At 35.5% G+C, this 16,437-nt stretch overlaps 6 protein-coding genes across 6 annotated transcripts; 5 read left to right on the top strand and 1 right to left on the bottom strand.

Annotated features, from left to right (window-relative positions):
- The first annotated feature begins 1,492 nt into the window (after positions 1-1,492).
- LOC111659569 (olfactory receptor 11H2-like) lies at positions 1,493-2,419 on the top strand. The gene has a single exon (XM_023412559.1). It carries the CDS (start codon positions 1,493-1,495, stop codon positions 2,417-2,419), a length of 927 nt encoding a protein of 308 aa, XP_023268327.1.
- Positions 2,420-3,620: 1,201 nt separating this feature from the next.
- Positions 3,621-4,547, top strand: LOC111659527 (olfactory receptor 13C2-like). Its single transcript, XM_023412510.1, has one exon. It carries the CDS (start codon positions 3,621-3,623, stop codon positions 4,545-4,547), a length of 927 nt encoding a protein of 308 aa, XP_023268278.1.
- Positions 4,548-5,756: 1,209 nt separating this feature from the next.
- LOC111659568 (olfactory receptor 13C2-like) lies at positions 5,757-6,683 on the top strand. The gene has a single exon (XM_023412558.1). It carries the CDS (start codon positions 5,757-5,759, stop codon positions 6,681-6,683), a length of 927 nt encoding a protein of 308 aa, XP_023268326.1.
- A 2,863-nt stretch (positions 6,684-9,546) lies between these two features.
- On the top strand, positions 9,547-10,473 carry LOC111659567 (olfactory receptor 13C2-like). The gene has a single exon (XM_023412557.1). The coding sequence runs from the start codon at positions 9,547-9,549 to the stop codon at positions 10,471-10,473; it is 927 nt and encodes a 308-aa protein (XP_023268325.1).
- Positions 10,474-12,842: 2,369 nt separating this feature from the next.
- LOC111659566 (olfactory receptor 11H2-like) lies at positions 12,843-13,769 on the bottom strand. The gene has a single exon (XM_023412555.1). The coding sequence runs from the start codon at positions 13,767-13,769 to the stop codon at positions 12,843-12,845; it is 927 nt and encodes a 308-aa protein (XP_023268323.1).
- A 1,533-nt stretch (positions 13,770-15,302) lies between these two features.
- On the top strand, positions 15,303-16,229 carry LOC111659565 (olfactory receptor 6N2-like). The gene has a single exon (XM_023412554.1). It carries the CDS (start codon positions 15,303-15,305, stop codon positions 16,227-16,229), a length of 927 nt encoding a protein of 308 aa, XP_023268322.1.
- Positions 16,230-16,437: the final 208 nt, after the last annotated feature.

Genomic DNA, 16,437 nt, shown 5'->3' with positions numbered 1-16,437 from the left:
CTGCGAATTTACATATAAATAAACGGACACATTTTATGATGTAGGCCGAAAAATGAGCTTCCCCTCCTTATAAGACCAGCAGCCGCCACTGTTAGTTAGATATAATTTCCAAAATGACAATTATTGTATGATTAGTAAGAGGTTGCCATAATAATTCAAAGAAACAACAGGAGTTTTTCCAGGAGGAATGTTTTGAAAAAATTTTAAAATCTGTAGACCTCCCACTTTCCCTCACATATTCTTGTGAGATCATATGTGACTCATAGCTTTTAAAATTTGGTTAGAGTGACAGACAACACTACGACTGATATTACAAAATTTCATTTGAGGCATTTATTATCCATTTATCTACTATTTTAAAACACTTGAGTATTATGTTGAATGCAAGTACCCTTTACAAAGGTGAATTTAAGAAATAATGTAGAAATCGAGAAAATGCCCTTAGATCTCAGAGGGTTTAAAAAGTGGCTTGGTTATGTAGCTCTGTTGAAAGATCCACTTTGGATACAAGTCAGGGACATCAAATTATCCATTATCAGGCTCCTCTGTTTACACTAGTTTGTTATAAAGGACGTATACGATTTGTAATTATAACAACAACAATAATAATGGTGAAAAGCAAAGGGTGTGTCATGTAAAGTTTGTTACCAAATTAATTCAGCATTCAATGTAAACATTCAGTAGCTAATATGACAAATTATAAATTACACCCATGAAATAACAATTACTCATTCATTCCTATTTCTGAAACATCCTCTTATCTGTGGCTGACTGTAGGACCAAGTATGGCAAACAATGACCACAGGCCAAGATAAAGCCAGAAAGATTTTGTCAGCTGTTTTGGGTAGATATTTGTGCTTTAAAAAACAGAGTGGATTGACAAAAGCTGCAATGAAAGTGAACATCAGCTCTTGAAGGTTTCTGTGGATCCAAAAAAGGCACAGAGTGGCGATATTACAGCAGATTATTAAAGTATACACTGTAGAAATGATAATAAAATAAAGATATCTGTATTCGTGAATTTCTAGATGCCCAACAATAATCATATATGTTATATGTAATTCTTCATCTATTAAAGAAAATAAATATAAATAAATATAAATAAAAACAACATCAACTTGATGAACTTTAACGTTGTATAGAGTAATGCTGTACAATGATGCACATGTCCAAGTTAAAGAAGTCAACAGTGATGAAACTTCATGCCTCCAGGGTTTGATTCAGTTCTTTACACATTAGAATCTCTTTTAGTGGAGAGTTTAATGAGATCCATGGAGGCTGAAGCAATATTATAAAAACTTTCCACAAACTTAAACAGTTCACTTCCTGAATTTTGGAGATGAACATTTTAAGATCAGGTATCTGTGAATGAAAGAGACACTTCAGTGCAGGTTCGATGTTTGTTATACGGTGAAAGTGAGAGCTCTGGTTGATTAATCTGTCTGTTCTCTTACTTGACATTTATTATCATTATTATCATCATTAAACATTAATGGATGATGAATATAATGTAACATATATAATTCTCAGTGGGCATGTGGAGGTGCAAAAGTACAGATATCTTTATTTTTTGATCATGTTTACAGTTTATATTCTAATAATTTGCTGTAATTTCACCATCGTGTGTCTTATTTGGATTCACAGAAACCTCCATGAGCCTATGTACATTTTCATTGCAGCTTTATTAATCAACTCTGTTCTTTTCAGCACTAATATCTACCCAAAGTTACTAATTGACTTTTTGTCTGAAAAACAGATCATATCTTATTCAGCTTGTCTCTTTCAGTTTTTTTTATTTTATTCTTTGGGTGGTTCAGAGTTCTTACTGTTGTCAGCCATGGCTTATGACAGGTATGTGTCTATATGTAAACCTCTGCAATATCCAACTATCATGAGAAAAACCACTGTGGGCATTTTTCTGGGTTTAGCTTGGCTTGTTCCTGCTTGTCAGATCGCAGTTCCAGCTATACTGAGTGCTGATATGAAACTCTGTAGTTTGTTTTTAAATGGAATTGTTTGTAATAATTCAATTTACAATCTCTACTGTGTGAGTTCAACAACAAGATCTATATTTGGTGTCGTTGCCCTGACAAACATTGCACTTTTCCCTCTGCTCTTCATACTCTTCACATACACCAGGATACTTATAATCTCCTATAGAAGCTGTAAAACTGTCAGGAAAAAAGCTGCACAAACCTGTTTACCTCACCTGCTTGTTTTATTTAGTTTCTCCTGTTTGTGTGCATATGATGTCATTATAGTTCGACTGGGGTCTGAATTTAAAAAAACTGCACGTTTAATCATGACTTTACAAGTGATTCTGTATCATCCTCTCTTCAATCCAATTATATACGGTCTAAAAATGAAAGAAATCTCTAAACATCTGAAGAGGTTGTTCAGTCAAACCGAAGTGATGTGATGTATTAAAAGTGGTGTAACAGTAATAGTGGTGTTAGTGATGTTGATGCAAAATGTCATTTTTCTGTAATAATAATAATAATAATGATACAAAAACAATAACAATGATAAGCGTGTAAGGATCCTTGGAAGGTATTTATTAAAGATGTTTATTATCCTTCATGGAAACAGTTCATTCTAAATCTTGAGTTTGAACAATGTAATGACAAATTCACATGCTCCAGTTATTTAAAAATGTGTTTCTGCACCTTCAGCTCAACTGGTATGGGATGTTTGACTCTATGTCTGGTACGCTGTGAGGATTTCTTCCCTTGCGTATGTTCCTTTCTCCGTTGTCAGACAAAACAACAACGCAGAATAAAGACGCCAACTGATAAAACACACTAATACACTGCAAAAAAACTCTGAGCTACGAGGACTTACTGCCACTAAACGCACCATTCAGGCATTGGTGGTCAAAGGTCAAATGTCGAGGTCACGGTGACTGTTCAAAACTGGATTTTGTCCTTGTGAACGCGACGTCTCAGTAACGCCTTGACGGAACGCCTTGAAATTTGGCACGAACATTCACTTGGACTTAAGGATTAACTGAATAGATTCTGGGGGTCAAAGTCAGTGTGACAGCACAAAACAGTTTTTAGCCGTAACTCGAGACTTTACGCAGCAATTACAACAAAATTTCACACAAATGTTTAATATTTGATATGATTCTGGATAAACAGAGATGTAACCTGAAACTAGGCTGAGTGGCGGAGGGATACAATTCTAGTCTGTATGTTATTTTCCAGTAAGACAACAATATTAAATTTCATCCAAGAAGAACCATAATTTTGTATAATACAGCAAGTTAAAGAAATCAAACAATGCTGCAACTTCATGCCTCCAGGGTTTGATTAAGTTCTTTACATATTAGAATCTATTCTTGCGGATAGTTTAATGAGATCCATGGAGGCTGAAGCAATATTATAAAAACCTTCTACAGACTAAAACAGTTCACTTCCTGAATGCTGAAGATGAACTTTCACCAAGTGCATTTTAAGATCAGGTATCTGTGAATGAATGAGACATTTCAGTGCATGTTGGATGTTTGTAATATGGTGAAAGTCAGAGCTCTTTTTTGTTTGTTTTAATCAATTTTTATTCATGTTTGCCGTTTATTTAATCTGCTTGTTTTTACTGAACGTTTAATTTAGACAATATTAATGGATGATGAATATAATGTAACATATATAATTCTCAGTGGGCATGTGGAGGTGCAAAAGTACAGATATCTTTATTTTTTGATCATGTTTACAGTTTATATTCTAATAATTTGCTGTAATTTCACCATCGTGTATCTTATTTGGATTCACAGAAACCTCCATGAGCCTATGTACATTTTCATTGCAGCTTTGTTAATCAACTCTGTTCTTTTCAGCACTAATATCTACCCAAAGTTACTAATTGACTTTTTGTCTGAAAAACAGATCATATCATATTCAGCTTGTCTCTTTCAGTTTTTTTTATTTTACTCCTTAAGTGGTTCAGAGTTCTTTCTGTTGTCAGCCATGGCTTATGACAGGTATGTGTCTATATGTAAACCTCTGCAATATCCAACTATCATGAGAAAAATAACTGTGAGTATTTTTCTGGGTTTAGCTTGGCTTGTTCCTGCTTGTCAGATCGCAGTTCCAGCTATACTGAGTGCTGATATGAAACTCTGTAATTTGTTTTTAAATGGAATTTTTTGCAATAATTCAATTTATAATCTCTACTGTGTGAGTTCAACAACAAGATCTATATTTGGTGTCATTGCCCTGACAAACATTGCACTTTTCCCTCTGCTGTTCATACTCTTCACATACACCAGGATACTTATAATCTCCTATAGAAGCTGTAAAACTGTCCAGAAAAAAGCTGCACAGACCTGTTTACCTCACCTGCTGGTTTTATTTAGCTTCTCCTGTTTGTGTGCGTATGATGTCATTACAGTTAGAGTTGTGTCTGAGTTTCCAAAAACTGTACGCTTTATTATGACTTTACAGGCGATTCTGTATCATCCTCTCTTCAATCCAATCATATACGGTCTAAAAATGAAAGAAATCTCTAAACACCTGAAGAGGTTGTTCTGTCGAACCAAAGTGATGTGATGTATTAAAAGTGATTTCATGATTTTATGTGTAAGTGAGGCTGATGTACATCATGTCATTTATTCTGTAATAATAATAATGATGATTCAATAATAATAATAATAATAATAATAATAATAATAATTATTATTATTATTATTATTATTATACAAGAGTGTAATGATCCTTGGGAGGTATTTACTGTGAGCATTTTATGTCCATGCTGTAAAGATGTTCTTTACTAATTCCAATGGAAATAATTAATTGTATCATGAAATGACAAATCCATATGCTCCACCTTTTCAAAATATATTTTTTGATAATTTTGTCTGTTGCAGCTTTATTACTTATTTATGGACAATCTAGCTGTCTGCAGAGGGAGGATGTGAATCTCCATGAGGTTTTTCTGTGCTATAGTGTTTACACATTTCAGCTACAGGAGTCATGGAGAAGGGGTGGGGCTGGGCTTGGGAGGGTGAAACAAACAATTGTTTCATCCAGAATTAGTTTTGACCCTTTGCTTGAACTTTAAAGTCTGACATGACAAGCGCCTGTAAGGCTTTTATACATTGATAAAAAGAGGATCCCGCACACTGTTTTTGTTCAGTATCACAATTTACTGATCGTAATCTTGATCATGTATGATAATATAGTTAATATATCAAAGTTGACCTTCGACCATTTGGATATAAAATGTTGTCACTTAATCATTTGATCCTATTAGAAATTTCTGTTCAATTGTAAAATAATTAGCGTTTGAATTTTAGTTATGGCCAAGAGTTATGGCCTAGGGTTTTGTGAGGTCAAAGTAACCTTGACATTTGACCTCGGACCACCAAATTCTTATCAGTTCAGTATCCCTGATGTAAGTGGCAATACAACATACACTTGGAGCATAATCTTGAATTTCATTCAAGAAGAACCATAATGTTGCATAACACAGCATAAGCCCAAGTTAAAGAGGTCAAACAGTGCAGTGACTTCAGGCCTCCAGGGTGCGATTCTTTACATATTACATATTAAAATCTATTTTCGTGGAGAGTTTAATGAGATCCATGGAGGCTGAAGCAATATTATAAAAAACTTTCCACAGACTTAAACACTTCATTTTCTAAATGTTGCAGGTGAACATTGACAAGACCATCCAGACTGCTTTACTGAGACTTCTTTTTAAAATCATTTATCATGTACAAGCCTGAAAGCCTGTTTTATTAGTTTTACAAAGCATTTATGGATGATGAGTTAAATATCACATACATAACTCTTAGCGGGTATGTGGAAGTTAATAAATACAGATATGTTTATTTTTTGATTACGTTTACTATATATATTCTAATAATCTGCTTTAATTCTACTATTGTGTACCTGATCGTGATTCACAAGAACCTCCATGAACCTATGTACATTTTCATTGGGGCTTTGCTTCTGAACTGTGTTCTTTACAGCACTACTATCTACCCAAAACTTCTGATTGATTTTATATCAGAAAAACAGATTATATCTTATTCAGCCTGCATCTTTCAGTTTTTTATAGTCTACTTTATAGGCAGTTCAGAGTTCTTACTGTTGTCAGCCATGGCCTATGACAGGTATGTATCTATATGTAAACCTCTGCAATATCCAACTATCATGACAAAAAACACTATTGTTGTTTTCCTGGTTTTAGGTTGGCTTATACCTGCTTGCCATATTGCAGTCCCAGCAATAGTCAGTGCTAAAACTAAACTGTGTAACTTTACTTTAAAGGGAATACTTTGCAACAATTCAATTTACAGACTTCAATGTGTAAGATCAAGTTTCATTACTACATATGGTGTAATCGCTTTATTAGATCTTGCAATATTCCCTATGCTCTTTATAATTTTCACCTATACGAGGATACTATTAATATCTTATCGAAGTTGTAAAGAAGTCAGGAAAAAAGCTGCAGAGACCTGTTTACCTCACCTGTTGGTTTTAATCAGTTTCTCCTTTTTGAGTGCATATGATATCAGTGTGGCTCGAGTGGAATCCAACTTTTCAAAAACTGCTCGATTAATAATGACACTACAAACAGTTTTGTATCATCCTTTGTTTAATCCACTCATATATGGGCTCAAAATGAAAGAGATTTCTAAACAACTCAAAAGGTTGTTTTGTCCAGACAAAATCATCTGATGTATTAACAAAGATTTTGTAAAGTGCAGTGATTTCTTCTGAACTAATCATGCAGAGATGTGAATTCTGGAATGGTGTTTTATTAAATTAATTTTTTCATTTACATTTGTTTCCATTACTGTTTACTGTTCATTATGGAAACAGTAAAGAGTATCTTGGAAATGAACCATGTAATAACTAATAAGTTCAAGTCATCACAACTTTGATTGTGTTTTTCCACTGTATTTTGATTTACGGTCATTGTCATGTCAATTGGGTGCATTGATGAAGTTCATATTGATTACAAGGTCAATGTTTAAATATTGAATGTCACCAATGTCCTAACAACACTGAGTGTCTATATGTCTGTGTTCCAGAGATCAGAGTATCAATGATGTTTACTGTTTCCTTTTTTTGTCTTCCATTGCTGCGCATGCTGAGTACATAGAAAATGATTGTTTTTTGCTTTAAGCTAATACTTGAAAGTGAATGAGTGTGTGAGGGTAAACGTGTGTGTAGTAGTTGGTGCTTCAGCATCTGTGATGATTTTATTATCAGAGATCTGATAGTCAACACTTTGAAAAAGAAAAAGAAAAAGAACCATACTGTGGCTGTCAGGTAGTTATTTCCTTATGATTTATGGAAAACAGTGCTGGACAGTACATTTACTCAAATACTGTACAGAAGTAGAATTTTAAGGAACTAGTATTTCCATTCAATGGCACTTTACAGATCTGCTCCACTATATCTCAGTGGGAAATACTGTAGTTTTTACGGCACAATATTTATGTGACAGCTAGAGGTACTAATTACGTTTCTGGTTAAGAATTATTATTTATAATTAAGAATTTTGCAAACTTATGGTTTCAGTTCAGTAACTGTTCAAATTATTCAATATTTCACAAAAAATAAAATTGCAAAACAAATCAGTGTGATGACCCCTCAGATTTATCTTGTGACCCTTTGGAGGGGCCTGACCCTTAGATTGGGAACCACAGGACTGAACTATCTAGCGGTATAAAACGTTGTTAGAAACTGCAGCTACAACAATACAATCTTATAATGTCAAACAAATCAGAGCTCAGTTACAGGAGACTGTTCGCTGCACAATGACATACTTTTACTACTGATACTTTAAGTACATTTGCTGATCATACTTTTACTTAAGTATACAGTAAAATATTTACTTAAGTAAGAATTGGAATCCATGATTTTAACTGTAATGGAGTATTTTCACATTGTAACCAGACTAGGTCACGAGCTAGGTTATGTCTGGACCATGTCCTATTTGCATTCAGTCTAGTAGCAGCTGGTTTCAGCTCTTTTTCTGTTTGTTTATTGGGTGATTTTTGAAAACGTGACAAAAGCACTAAGTTTGCAGCCCTGCTTCTTCACCCAAAATCATTTTGAAAGAACCACCACCAATGGAGAAACTCCAACACGTAACCTCCAAACGAATAGTTTAACCTTATCAGTCAGTCAGTCAGCGTCATTTGCGTTTATAGGGCTGGCCCTGAAAGGTGAAGCGAGCACTCTTATCTCCACCGATTTGCAAGGCCTGTTGTATCTTTTATCATCAGGAGAGGACAAGAAGTTGTTTTTTAGGAGGCAAAAGCAGCTATCGAAACCAAAGAACCAAGAGTCAGGAAAGACAGGATTTGATAATGGTGAGAACAACACTTATCCAGCATCACATAGACCAGCGAGTGAACTGTGGTTTAGACACCTGGTGAGAATGTCTACTGACCAACCAGCTGCTTGAGCTAATCTAGATCTAGACCCAGAAGCAGACCGAGGAAGTGCTGGATCAACAGGGTCAGAGAAACCCTACAGAAAATCAAGATGTCCATCACTGAGGCAGGAAAGCCTGCTGGTAAATATGTATGTCAGTGCATACTCAACACACATTTAGACACATTTACTTTCCACAGGTGGTATTCATAGATTCTGCTAGGAAGCTTGGTGAGGGGCATGTTTCCTTCTTCCTCAGTGTCTGCCGCGCCTCATGAAAGTTTCACTGTTGATCTATTATCTGTTGTGCAATCAAGGTAGATTAAGATGCAATGACCTCTATTGATTCCATTGAGCACTGTGTCCAAAGTGCTAGAATCCTCTTCTCCTGCACAAGATTCGGCCTTGCAGTTATCATATGAGGTTTGGACCCTTCAGGTGGTTCCCAATCGTTGAACAGTAGCTAGGGAAATTTGATATCTCCCAAGGGATCAGGTTGGAGACAAATTCGGTTGGTCTTCCTTTCTCCTCACCTTCAGGGACACCGACAATCTTGATATTGATGCAACTGGATAGCTCCCCTTGGTCTGAGAGCTAAGCTAGTTATTCAAGTGATTCATTTGATTGAATTTGATGCCCATGATCCACGGTTTGATTTTTTATGGAAAGTCTCTTCAACTGAAGTTTTCTTGTTAGCTTGGTCGTAGCTAGTTGTTACACTGGTTGGTGGGCATGTACTTTTACCAGACATACTTGTTTTCAACTTTATCTAAGTCTCTGAGCAACTTTACAGAATCTAGCATTCAAAGTGAGTGTTTTTAACTAAAAAATGTGTGTGACAAGGTCTTGTAAAAACCTGTCTACACTGTGCGCATCTTATTAGCGCACCCCTGTTGTTGGAAAGTTTCATGAGATCCTTAGAGGCTGAAGAAATCTAAGATAAACTCTCCACAGACTGTAACTGTTCACTCTCGGTTTTGGAGATGAGAGTACATCAAGTTAATTTCGAGGTCTGGTATCTGGGAATGAATAACATAATCCAGTAAAGGTTATATGTTGGTGTAATCGTATAAGTGAGACTTCTTTTTGAATGTACATTGTTTACATACTATAACATGGTTTATTACTGAACATTTAGTTTTACAAAGCATTCATGGATGACGAGTTAAATATCACATACATAACTCTTAGCGGGTATGTGGAAGTTAATAAATACAGATATGTTTATTTTTTGATTATGTTTACTATATATATTCTAATAATCTGCTTTAATTCTACTATTGTGTACCTGATCGTGATTCACAAGAACCTCCATGAACCTATGTACATTTTCATTGGGGCTTTGCTTCTGAACTGTGTTCTTTACAGCACTACTATCTACCCAAAACTTCTGATTGATTTTATATCAGAAAAACAGATTATATCTTATTCAGCCTGCATCTTTCAGTATTTTATATTTTACTTTTTAGGTAGTTCAGAGTTCTTTCTGTTGTCAGCCATGGCCTATGACAGGTATGTATCTATATGTAAACCTCTGCAATATCCAACTATCATGACAAAAAACACTGTTGTTGTTTTCCTGGTTTTAGGTTGGTTTATACCTGCTTGCCATGTTGCAGTCCTAGCAATAGTCAGTGCTAAAACTAAACTGTGTGACTTTACTTTAAAGGGAATATTTTGCAACAATTCAATTTACAGACTTCAATGTGTAAGATCAAGTTTCATTACTACATATGGTGTTATCTCTTTATTTGATCTTGCAATATTCCCTATGCTCTTTATAATTTTCACCTATACGAGGATACTATTAATATCTTATCGAAGTTGTAAAGAAGTCAGGAAAAAAGCTGCACAGACCTGTTTACCTCACCTGATGGTTTTAATCAATTTCTCCTTGTTGAGTGCATATGATGTAAGTATAGCTCGAGTGGAATCCAACTTTTCAAAAACTGCTCGATTAATAATGACTCTACAAATAGTTTTGTATCATCCTTTGTTTAATCCACTCATATATGGGCTCAAAATGAAAGAGATTTCTAAACACCTCAAAAGGTTGTTTTGTCCAGACAAAATCATCTGATGTTTTAACAAAGATTTTGTAAAGTGCTGTCATTTCTTCTGAACTAATCATGCAGAGATGTGAAATCTTGAATGGTATTTTATGTACATTTGTTTCCATGACCGTTTACTGTTAATTATGGAAACAGTAAAGAGTATCTTGAAATTGAACCATATAATAACTAATAAGTTACATTATCAAGTCATCACAACTTTCATTTTCACTGAATCATTGTATATAGCTTTACTGAGCCCTGTTTACAAGTGACAACATTTACATTGTTATTATTGTCTTTGGGTGTATTGATGAAGTTCACATTGGCTATAAGGTCAGCAATGTAAGACCTGACAACAGTGAAAGTATCTATATGTGTTCCACAGATTCTTCTCACTTTTTGTACTTGATAGACTTGTACCAATGTACCAATGTATACTTCTAGGATTTGATGTTTACTGTTCCCTGTTTTTGTCTTTCCGTGCTGTACATACACAATTATATATTTTTTGCTTTAAGCTAATACTTGAAAGATCCTGTGTGCTTGGATGGAGAAAGATGTGTGTGCATGTCGTGAGGGTAAATGTGTGTGGTATTTGGTAATGAAGTCAGAGATGTTGCAGCAAATGGCTTTCTAGGCAACAAAACATTTTTTAACCTAAAAACTGATAAGTTTTAAAAAGCTAAAATGAACCCTATTGTTGTTGTCAGGTAGTTATTTGCTTATTATTCCTAAACAGTCAAATATCATGGGCTCGCCACTAGCAGTGTGATGAGATTTCGTGCCACAAGATCTTGCGATATTAAAACGTTGAGATGAAAAGCTGTCTCGCAATATCAGTAGCTAACATTACAGAGTCTGACGGTGAAGAAACCCCTGTCACTTTTAAATTGTTTGTGTGGCACCCTTTTGGGTACCTGGTGGAAACAATAAACAACGACAGAGTGACAGACAAGGCACGAACAATATGAAAGCACTGTAAGAAAATAGTGCCATACACAGTAGCCAACACGAGCACTATGCAAAGACACCTAAAGAACCTCCACAGCTCTCTACTAAAATCAACCGCGCCTGTGAAGAAAACACTGAAAGGCCAAACAAGCCTGACAAATGCCTTTGCATCTCAACTTCCACAGTCAGGTGCTACAGCCACAGCAATAACGATAGACATTGGCAAATCCCAAAATTTGGGATTTCAGCGACTCCACCATCCCATCACACGCACATTTTGCTTGCACGGTGGTCCCAAACCTTTACAGACCCTGAAATGTTCGATTTGTGGAAAGGCGTTCAGTTAGAAGGTCACACATAGCTTCAATTACAAGCTAGAAGCTCATGCATATTTCACGCACAGTTATAAGGTCTGAAGAGAATCAGGAGAAATCATACAGGAGAGAAGCCAGTCAGTTGAGTTTGTGGCAAAACCCTTTACAGTGTGTATATTGTTCTGTCTTTTACTACATATGATAATTCATACTCAGAAAGTAGAACTTAAATGACATTCATTACAAGATGATTAGTTAAAACATTTCCACGCACCTGCATTGTTTTGCATTTTGTGACTTCCAGCTGAATAAAAGACTATTTTTCTACTAATTTTTGTCATTTTTTTTGTCAAGTTTTCTTAAAAATAGTGTTAAAATATTGTCTCGTTCTTGTGAACCCAATATTGTGTATTGTCTCGTCTCATGAGCTGAGTGTATTGTCACATTCCTACTCACCACACAGAATGGGACACACTATTTAAGTCAGATTTTGTGTATCTGTGAGACAACTTGAACATCTGTAAATCTACTCTCTTCTGGGCTTGGAGTGGTTGTTAGTGGCCATGCTTGTTTGAGAACTGGATCATGGACCTGTCGTATTCTTCAATTCATTCTAGTGAAATTTATTGACAGCAGGTTGTGCCTTTTTCTAAGCCTTAGCTCTGACTGTATAGTCTCGGTCATTTGGTGGAAAGAAATCCTGCTTCACATCTACATATTGATTAAGATCCTGTAAATTGTTGTTGAAAGCGACCCCACCCACCCACACCCCCTCCATAATTCACGTAGCTGATTCAGGTGACTGAATCATGGAAAGTATGGCCCACAGTATCACATTTGTATAGCCCAGTATCACATAAATGTTACCGATGGGCTTTACAGGCCCGCTGTAGCAGTCTTGAATCCAGTCCTGCTTTCCTAATAAGACAACGTAAAAACTCCAACGTTACTGTAACATTAACTGTTTCCATGACGAAGAGTGAAGGGGATCTTCAATGTTTAGAAACAAATCTTTACATTAACTTCCAAATATCAAAACGGTGACATCTCTGCATTATTATGACAAAAGAAATTACTGTACATAAGCAACACTAACACCACTGTTCCTGAAACATAACGTCTTTAATACATCACATCACTTTGGTTTGACTGAACAACCTCTTCAGATGTTTAGAGATTTCTTTCATTTTTAGACCATATATAATTGGATTGAAGAGAGGATGATACATAATCACTTGTAAAGTCATGATTAAACGTGCAGTTTTTGGAAATTTAGACCCCAGTCGAACTATAATGACATCATATGCACACAAACAGGAGAAACTGATTAAAACCAGCAGGTGAGGTAAACAGGTCTGTGCAGCTTTTTTCCTGACAGTTTTACAGCTTCTATAGGAGATTATAAGTATCCTGGTGTATGTGAAGAGTATGAAGAGCAGAGGGAAAAGTGCAGTGACTATCACAGCAAAAACACCAAATATAGATCGTGTTCTTGAACTCACACAGTGGAGATTGTAAATTGAATTATTACAAAAGATTCCATTCAACGTTAAATTACAGAGTTTCATATCAGCACTCATTATTACTAGAACTGAAATATGACAAGCAGGTACAAGCCAAGCTAAACCCAGAAAAATACTCACAGTGGTTTTTCTCATGATAGTTGGATATTGCAGAGGTTTACATATAGACACATACCTGTCATAAGCCATGGCTGACAACAGTAAGAACTCTGAACTTCCTAAAGAATAAAATAAAAAAAACTGAAAGAGACAAGCTGAATAAGATATGATCTGTTTTTCAGACAAAAAGTCAATTAACAACTTTGGGTAGATATTAGTGCTGAAAAGAACAGAGTTGATCAACAAAGCTGCAATGAAAATGTACATAGGCTCATGGAGGTTTCTGTGAATCCAAATAAGATACACGATGGTGAAATTACAGCAAATTATTAGAATATAAACTGTAAACATGATTAAAAAATAAACATATCTGTATTTTTGCACTTCCACATGCCCAGTAAGAGTTATATATGTAACATTAAGTTCATCCTCCATTAATCCTGTCTAATAATAATAAATGTCAAGTAAGAGAACAGTTTAATTAATTAATCAGCATACACGAGTGTTAATTAAAAAAGAGCTCTCACTTTCACCATATTACAAACATCCAACTTGCACTGCAGTGTCTTGTTCATTCACAGATACCTGATCTTAAAATGCACTTAGAGAATATTCATCTCCAAAAAGCAAGTCCTCATCAAGTGAACTGTTTAAGTTTGTGGAAGGTTTTTATAATATTGCTTCAGCCTCCATGGATCTCATTAAACTCTCGACTAAAAGAGATTCTAATGTGTAAAGAACTGAATCAAACCCTGGGGGCATGAACTTTCATCACTGTTGACTTCTTTAACTTGGACATGTGCATCATTATACAGCATTACTCTATACAAATTTAAAGTTCATCAATATGGAAATAAAGTTGATATTTTTCCAAGTGTTTGTTTTAACAGATGCCCATGGAAATAATTATTTCTGTCAATTGAACCACAGACCTTAATGAACAACATTAAAAAGTATGTCCATAAGCATCCTTCAGGTGAATCTCTGCCTTCTTAGATGAAATTCAATATTGTGGTCCAAGTGCATACAGAGCTACCACTCTTATCAGGAATAATGGTGTTTAAACATGTATATTTGGGATACACCGATCAAACAGTTTCACTCAATTTGGTTCTGATTTCTTCCAAAACCGAATGCCTGAATGGGAGGCAGAGGAAGTGGTATCTGCCAAACACTGTGGTGTGCAGGGATTACTTGTGTCAGTTCGTAGTGCTGGGCTCCAACCACTTTTGGAGTAACATCTTCCAAGGTGTTAAGCGGGTAGTGTGATATTTTATTTGCCTTGTGTAGATCGCTGAACAAACATAGTCTGGTACGTAGATTTCTGCTGATGCAGCAGATCGTAGGGTCAGAATTTGTCAGCGGCTTGACCTGCCTTGAGTCAACAGTCCAGGCTGCTGGTAGTGGTGGTGGTTTAATGGTGTAGGGAAAGTTTTCTTGGCACACTCTGGACCCTTAATACTAATCAATCATGGTTTGAATGTCACCACCTATATGAGTAACATTTTGTATCTGTAGCCGCTCAAGGTATGATTGCTGACATGTCTATTTTATCTCTGTGATCCTCATTGTTAAAGAACACTTGCTATCATCGCTAGTAACCAGAGGTGTCACGAAAACAAAGAAATCTTAGTAATGATATTTATAAATCATGTTCTGAGGAGTATAACTTTAAGTAATCACAGAAGAATGTAAAGAGACTAATGCCACCTATAGCTAGAGTTTGATGATGAAGCTGATGATGGCAGCTCTTGATTGAGGAGCTAATGAGATCCATGGAGGGTGGGGGCAAGTCTCATAAAATCTTTCCGCTGACACACTCAATGCAATCTCTCACATCTGGAGATCAAAGTGCATTGTCAGATATCTGTAAATGAATGAGGTGCATTCTGTGTATATGAAATTCCTCATAAGAGACTTTTATTTTTAGTTTTTATGCCTGTTGTATTCATTAATGTCTAATTTTTAATGGGTGATGAATTTAATGTAACATATATAACTCTTGGTGGGTATGTGGAAGTGAACAAATACAGATATCTTTATTTTGTGATCATGTTTACAGTTTATATTCTAATAATCTGCAGTAATTCTACTATTGTGAGTCTTATCTGGATTCACAAAAACCTCCATGAGCCTATGTACATTTTCATTGCAGCTTTGTCACTGAACTCTGTTCTTTTCAGCACTACTATCTACCCAAAGCTTTTCATTGACTTTTTATCTGAGAAACAGATCATATCTTATTCATCTTGTCTTTTTCAATATTTTATATATTACTCACTGGTTGGTTCAGAGTTCTTACTGTTGTCAGCCATGGCCTATGACAGGTATGTGTCTATATGTAAACCTCTGCAATATCCAACTATCATGACAAGAACAACCATAAGTATTTTACTGCTTTCAGCTTGGCTTATACCTGCTTTACATGTTGTGGTGGCTGTTGCACTGGGTCATGAGAAAAAACTCTGTAACTTCACTTTGAAAGGAATTTTTTGTAACAATTCAGTCTTGAAACTTCACTGTGTGAGTTCAAGAGTTATATCAATATATGGTTTGGTTGTTTTGCTAGATGTTGCACTTGTTCCTGTGCTTTTCATACTCTTCACATACACAAAGATACTTATAATATTATATCGAAGCAGTAGAGAAGTCAGGAAAAAAGCTGCACAGACTTGTTTACCTCACCTGTTGGTTTTAATCAGCTTCTCCTGTTTGTGTGCATATGATATCATAATAGTTCGACTGGAATCTGATTTTCCAAAAACTGTACGTTTAATCATGACTTTGCAAGTGGTTTTGTATCAACCTCTCTTTAATCCAATTATATATGGACTGAAAATGAAAGAAATTTACAAACACCTGAAGAGGCTGTTCTGTCCAGTCAAACAAGGCTAAATAATGTTCATTCACTCTGTAATAATCATGCAGAAATGTGATTTCTCTGATCCTTGGAAGTCATTTAATATAATAACTTCTCTATATTTCTAATACTCGAAAGGACTATCAACAGGTTAAACAGTGTAATGATTAATGATTAATTTGCTGCTCTCTATAACTATTCATCCCATACATTGTTAGAGGAAGCCTGTTCCCAGTAATCACA

Source organism: Seriola lalandi, unplaced genomic scaffold, assembly GCF_002814215.2.
Source record: "Seriola lalandi dorsalis isolate HSWRI2012SDOR001 ecotype SW California unplaced genomic scaffold, Sedor1 jcf7180002054482, whole genome shotgun sequence".
In the NCBI taxonomy this organism is placed as follows: domain Eukaryota; kingdom Metazoa; phylum Chordata; class Actinopteri; order Carangiformes; family Carangidae; genus Seriola; species Seriola lalandi.
The sequence above is the reverse complement of the archived record's forward strand: the minus strand, read 5'-3'. Positions and strand labels throughout refer to the sequence as shown.

Excerpts from the sequence above, each read along its gene's own strand:
- LOC111659569 (XM_023412559.1), top strand. The coding sequence starts at position 1,493 with ATGGATGATGAATATAATGTAACATATATAATTCTCAGTGGGCATGTG.
- LOC111659527 (XM_023412510.1), top strand. The coding sequence starts at position 3,621 with ATGGATGATGAATATAATGTAACATATATAATTCTCAGTGGGCATGTG.
- LOC111659568 (XM_023412558.1), top strand. The coding sequence starts at position 5,757 with ATGGATGATGAGTTAAATATCACATACATAACTCTTAGCGGGTATGTG.
- LOC111659567 (XM_023412557.1), top strand. The coding sequence starts at position 9,547 with ATGGATGACGAGTTAAATATCACATACATAACTCTTAGCGGGTATGTG.
- LOC111659566 (XM_023412555.1), bottom strand. The coding sequence starts at position 13,769 with ATGGAGGATGAACTTAATGTTACATATATAACTCTTACTGGGCATGTG.
- LOC111659565 (XM_023412554.1), top strand. The coding sequence starts at position 15,303 with ATGGGTGATGAATTTAATGTAACATATATAACTCTTGGTGGGTATGTG.